The sequence below is a fragment of the Saccostrea cucullata genome, unplaced genomic scaffold (genome assembly GCF_032062105.1).
Source record: "Saccostrea cucullata isolate Sc308-1 unplaced genomic scaffold, CSIRO_AGI_Scuc_v1 ctg219, whole genome shotgun sequence".
NCBI classification, from domain to species: Eukaryota; Metazoa; Mollusca; class Bivalvia; order Ostreida; family Ostreidae; genus Saccostrea; species Saccostrea cuccullata.
Window position 1 is genome coordinate 20,710 of NW_026936054.1, and position 5,230 is coordinate 25,939.

The 5,230-nt window shown below is 31.3% G+C and overlaps 1 protein-coding gene across 2 annotated transcripts; it reads right to left on the minus strand.

The window, feature by feature from the left end:
* Positions 1-630: 630 nt before the first annotated feature.
* LOC134244663 (C-type lectin TsL-like) lies at positions 631-4,977 on the minus strand. Of its 2 annotated transcripts, none has more exons than XM_062726914.1 (4): positions 4,952-4,977; positions 4,358-4,633; positions 2,709-2,897; positions 631-952 (listed from the first exon to the last, which is right to left on the minus strand). In XM_062726914.1, the coding sequence occupies exons 1-4, from the start codon at positions 4,971-4,973 to the stop codon at positions 729-731; spliced, it is 711 nt and encodes a 236-aa protein (XP_062582898.1). In that variant the 5' UTR covers positions 4,974-4,977; the 3' UTR covers positions 631-728. The 2 variants fall into 2 exon arrangements, with proteins under 2 accessions (XP_062582898.1, XP_062582899.1); XM_062726915.1 differs by having other exon boundaries at positions 631-948; positions 2,705-2,897.
* Between the last annotated feature and the right edge of the window lie 253 nt (positions 4,978-5,230).

Below are 5,230 nucleotides of genomic sequence, written 5' to 3' on the forward strand. Positions count from 1 at the left end.
CATTAGCACATTATAATGGTATACTGCGACCCAAGAAAGGAAGCTGACGATAGTGAATTTAAAGTCATCTCACTTATTTTAAAACTTCGATGTTAGGTTACCATTAATGTCTTTTTCTAGCAAAGAATCCAAATATGAGACAGATATGTCAGACTCTAAGGTATCTTTTATTTCAGGCTCACTGGGATTTGTAGAGTTGACTTATGAAAAAGAGTAACTATTGTTAATTTATAATACGTCGTCGACCAATTTGAAGGACACGTTTTTTATACCAATTGTTAGAACATTATTCAAACAGTGATTTATCAACGGATTTTTCTCTTGATCCCCGAGCAAGAAAATGAGCAGTCGTGACCGGTCAGCAGGATATGTCCAATCATCCATTTCATCTGATCCCACCTCTGATGTTTTAGGTACGTGTTTGTACTTTTCCCGTTTTGTGTTGTCATAGTGAACTTTTGAGTTTGAATGCTGTTCGTTACCTGCACACTAGTATATTTTATCACATTCACGTTGAGCACTACACTGTTGGCATGAAAGATTCCCATTGATTGTCATTAAATATTAAGATGCGTTAAAAGCAGTACATCCTTCCATATGAAGTTTTAAAAGCATTGATGGAATGCAGTATTCATTTTCAAATATGAATTTCTAATGAAAATCATTATTATTGAATTAATGTACATATACGAAATCTTCCAATATACATGTACAAATAACACAGTGATTTATATAACAGGGAGTGCCTGCCTTTCACAAATAAATGGCCACTTCGATCCACACTCAATGTCATTATACTCACCGTTAGGAAACATAATAACACAGTCTTCAATCAATTTCCAAGAGGGATATGGCTCTCCCGGATACCAATTCAGGTAGAGAGCACTTCCGTCAGAAAGACGCCAATCATCTTCCGTTACTGCGTCACTTCCGTCGATAAAAAATCCACTACCTGTAAAAGGATTTCAATTTAAGTTATTGATGGATGAAAAAGTCTAAGAGGTTTTCTTCAGTAGATTTTTGGGAATAAAATGAGTCTATAATGTTAATAATATAGAAGAATTATACTAAAGTGTTTCGCGGGTTTAGCGTAACTGAAAAGGCTAACATTATAATGAACATTTCTTTTTCAATAATTCACAGAACTTTCAGTAAAATATATCCACAGATAATATTTTATCTACTGTATAACTGGTTTTTAATGCGGGTGCAAATTTTTGCGATTTGATCCTGAAATAGGTTTTTTTTATTTTTTGCGATTTTAATTTTAGCGATTTCACTTTGCCAATAAAGTCTATTTTTATTGAATTTTATCACTAGACATTTAAACACTATAGTCTATTTTTATTTTTTATTGAACAAACCAAAGCAATTTAAAATACAGGTGACTCTCGATGGCTTGAACTCCGATCTCTCGAAGTGAACCTCCGGTCCCGTTTTTTCCTCTATATATAACTAAGCAAATTTACTCCTGATCTCTCGAACTTCTATCTCTCGAAATTCTCTATCTCTCGAACCAAATCCTGGGTCTCTTTACACATATTTCATTGAATTTTACTCTCTATCTCTCGAAGTTTTGATTGCGCTTGTATACACGCCAATCAAGCGTAAAATAGATGCAGTCTGGACTTACCTGGAAATAGTAAAGGCCTTGGGCTGTTAATTGGGTGTTTACATAAGTGACACTACACCTGTGGGTTGTCCGTGTGTTGTTATAATTAATGGGTTATTATTCACAGGGTAAATTAGAAACAAAGTAACAATTATTTTGAATTGAAACCGAGACGATAATTCTTTGAAATTAATTTAATTTATAAGTCCCCATAGACTATGAACTTTCATTTATGATTATAAAGAGTTTAGATAATCCCAGTAGGGGAAATATTACACAAGAAATTCTTTTCTCAAGGATAGAATACCGATTAAGAAAAATCTGGTAAACACTTGTGAAGGACCCGATCAAGCTGCGGAATAGTCAAACCGACAATTGCTATTCGGGTTTCATGTAAATAAATCATGAAATACAATTTAGGAACAAATAAATATTGAATCTTTAGGAATTCGTTTTATTTATTCGAAAAACAATCATTGTTGTTGATATCAAGTAAATTACCTGTATAATATGATTGAAAACGTGCAATGGCATTATTTACATATACTTCCGGTATCTGTAAAAGTAGAACCTCGATGATCGCAACTGAAAATTCCGGATCTTATTTACGTATTTTTTGCGATTAAGACTTGATCGCAGAATTTCGCAAAAAATAGCACCACGTAGAACAATCCAGTTATACGGTATTATAAACGAAACATTCAACATGTTCAAAATAACTCCCGGCTCAACATGTAAACTTTTATTTTTGAATTTGTTTTTCAAAAAATATTATAATAAGAATAAATCAAGCAATTAATTCTTTAAATAGACAATTTTACAACTACGATCATAAACTTATACTCAAATAGTTAACAGCAATCTTCGTGTATGACATCCAGTTCTAGAACTTTTAGTTTGTCGTCATTTTTGTTGTAAACAATTCTTCCATCGGAAAAATTAAACAAAAAATGGTCAAAATCCTTAAAAATAAACGTTTTGGGTTTAACATACTTATTTTGGAGACATAGACACCACAAACAAATCCTATTCAGAAAAAAATACTTATTTACCATAACGTATAGATGGTTTTTCTTTTACTTTATTTATTACTTACTTGACGAAGATTTTATGTAATCATGTATGATTTCATGCTTTCCTGCAGATGTAAGCCGAATAAGGTGTCCACCTTCTTTCATACATTCTGCATTAGCATCATGTTGATTTTTCTGTTCGCTAAATACTTTAAAACAGGTACCACTGATGGGCAAATCTTGATATTCTATATCAGAACACGTGAGGCCTCCTAATGACATGCAAAAATACATGTAAATTAGTATTTTACTTTAATTTATCACAATTTGAATTGAAGAAACAAAGATATCAACATTCTCCTTTTATTCATCATTTTGTAATTTCTATGGTTGATAAATGACATTGTTCCCAAATACAATCTTTCATTAAGTCAAATGCTGACTGATGTGTTTTATGCTAATTATTAGATCATTATTTAATGCACACGGAATTGTCGACATTTTTTGGTTATTTACTTATCATGACATTAGGAACACGCGGTGGGTATGGCCAGTTGGCAGGTTATGCTCACTCCTCCATGGCACCTGATTCCACCTCAAATGTTTTAGAGGTCAAGTACTGGCTGTCCTCTTATTTTGTATTGTTTGTATTGTTTGAATGGCTTTTTGATCATGAATACTGCTTTTTATCTCCATATATTTCATTAAATACATGTATTCGTATTTATCATAAATATATGATATATTTCGTATTTTAATCTTTTACATTCCACTCTTCCTATTCAATATATATATCCAATAAAAATTAATTGTTATTTTTTAAAGATCATATCAGGTAGATGATAACAAAATAAAACGACAGTTGCTCTAAATTATTTTAATGATGTACAAATACTTTTCATTCATAAAAAATAAATTTTTTTAAAGTAACAAAAATAGCAAATTTGCAAAATTTCAAATTAATAAGATGAAATATATATACACGTAGATAACGAATAGTATTCAAGTCCATTTCACACAAAATTAGAGCAGAACAAACAAGGACCTCCGAAACATCAGAGGTTGAATCAGGTGCCATGGAGGAGTGAGCATCCCCTGCCGGGTGAGGGTGGTCAATAATAAAAATGTCATTACAGAGCCTTAATTTCATAATTTTCATAATTTGTCATTGAATAATTTGTTTAGAACACAAAATTAACATTAATTGTGAGGATGTATGCAAAACTTTTTATATTACGTTTCTAATCGAAATTATAACAAAGCTGCTCAAATGACGTTAGATAGAATTAAAAACATATATATTCACAAGCTGAATTATTTTAGCCCTTAGCAAAAAAAGTCCGTCGGGAGTTTGAACGTAGATGCTACATATATTTTCAATATCCGATTTCGTGACTGGATCGAGTACCCCTACCATTGACATATTAATATACAATTGAAAAGGAGAAACACAATTTTTGTAAAATTATTTTGCTTTTGATACTTTTGGTGTCTGTAAAACTTTTTTCCAATTTGTATCATGCCAGTTTGTACCAAAAGGCATTTATTAGAAAGAAAAATAACAGCTAATTATCAATAATTTCTGAACAGCTCTGGCCACAGTATCTATTGCAGATATTAATGTGTAGTCCAAAACTATGTAATCGTTGCTGCTATCATACAATCAAATTATTTAATTACAAATCCTCGAAAAAATCTTCCAACACTTAAAATAATTTTGTGAAATACTTACTCCTCGTATAGACCTGTATGTTCGGAGGCAGATTGGGTTCCGAGACATTCTGAGATATACCTCTTGAAAGAAGATGACACTGACCGTTCTCAGAATAAAATACGATGGACAGACACTTCTTGTTCTTTATACAGCTTCTGGAACAGTCCAGTTCTGACAATTTAAATATCTGTTCCTCAGTATATACTTCAAAATTACCAACCCTTCCATTAGTGACACGATATAACTCTACACAAAATAACGAACCTATACCACAGCTTAAAATAAGCCAAATGCCTACAAAGAAAGAAAAGAAAATTAATCAAAATAAATATGATCGTATTGATAAAGATGCAAAAGAAGACGCATCATGTATGCTTTCTATTCTGACAAGTACAATTTGCTCATCACGGTAATTAGATCCCCAACATGATCGATGGATTGTATATTGGTAAACAACATTCATAAATATGAATAAATCCAGATTTAACTTTATTTCAAATTAAATTTAAAATTAATTTTAATTTATTATTATCATTTTTTCTTTTTGTCATGTTGCACACAAATTGACCTCTCTTCAGGTAATTTTTTTCAGCAATTTAAAAAAAGGCTTACCTGCCACTTTCATCAAGTGCATGTTCCTATTTCTATTTCTTGGAACAATTTATCTCTTATTTACCATCCCTACCATTTGTGTCTTGAAAAATCAATAACTCTTAAAAACTATTCCCACTGCAAAAACAAATGGACTATTACTGGATCCCTATGAATAAGTAAAAGCATTTTAACTGTGGTGTTATTGTACAGAAAATTGATCATTTTTAGAGTACTTTAATACAGAACAACAAACAAGTTTTTATAACAATTGACTAATTGTCTATTCAATCTGTATAT

Coding starts and splice junctions, on each gene's coding strand:
- LOC134244663 (XM_062726914.1), bottom strand. CDS start 4,973: ATGCACTTGATGAAAGTGGCAG. Junction 4,634..4,951: donor GCACTTGATGAAAGTGGCAG/GTAAGCCTTTTT, acceptor CTTTCTTTGTAG/GCATTTGGCTTATTTTAAGC. Junction 2,898..4,357: donor CATACAGGTCTATACGAGGA/GTAAGTATTTCA, acceptor GCATGTCATTAG/GAGGCCTCACGTGTTCTGAT.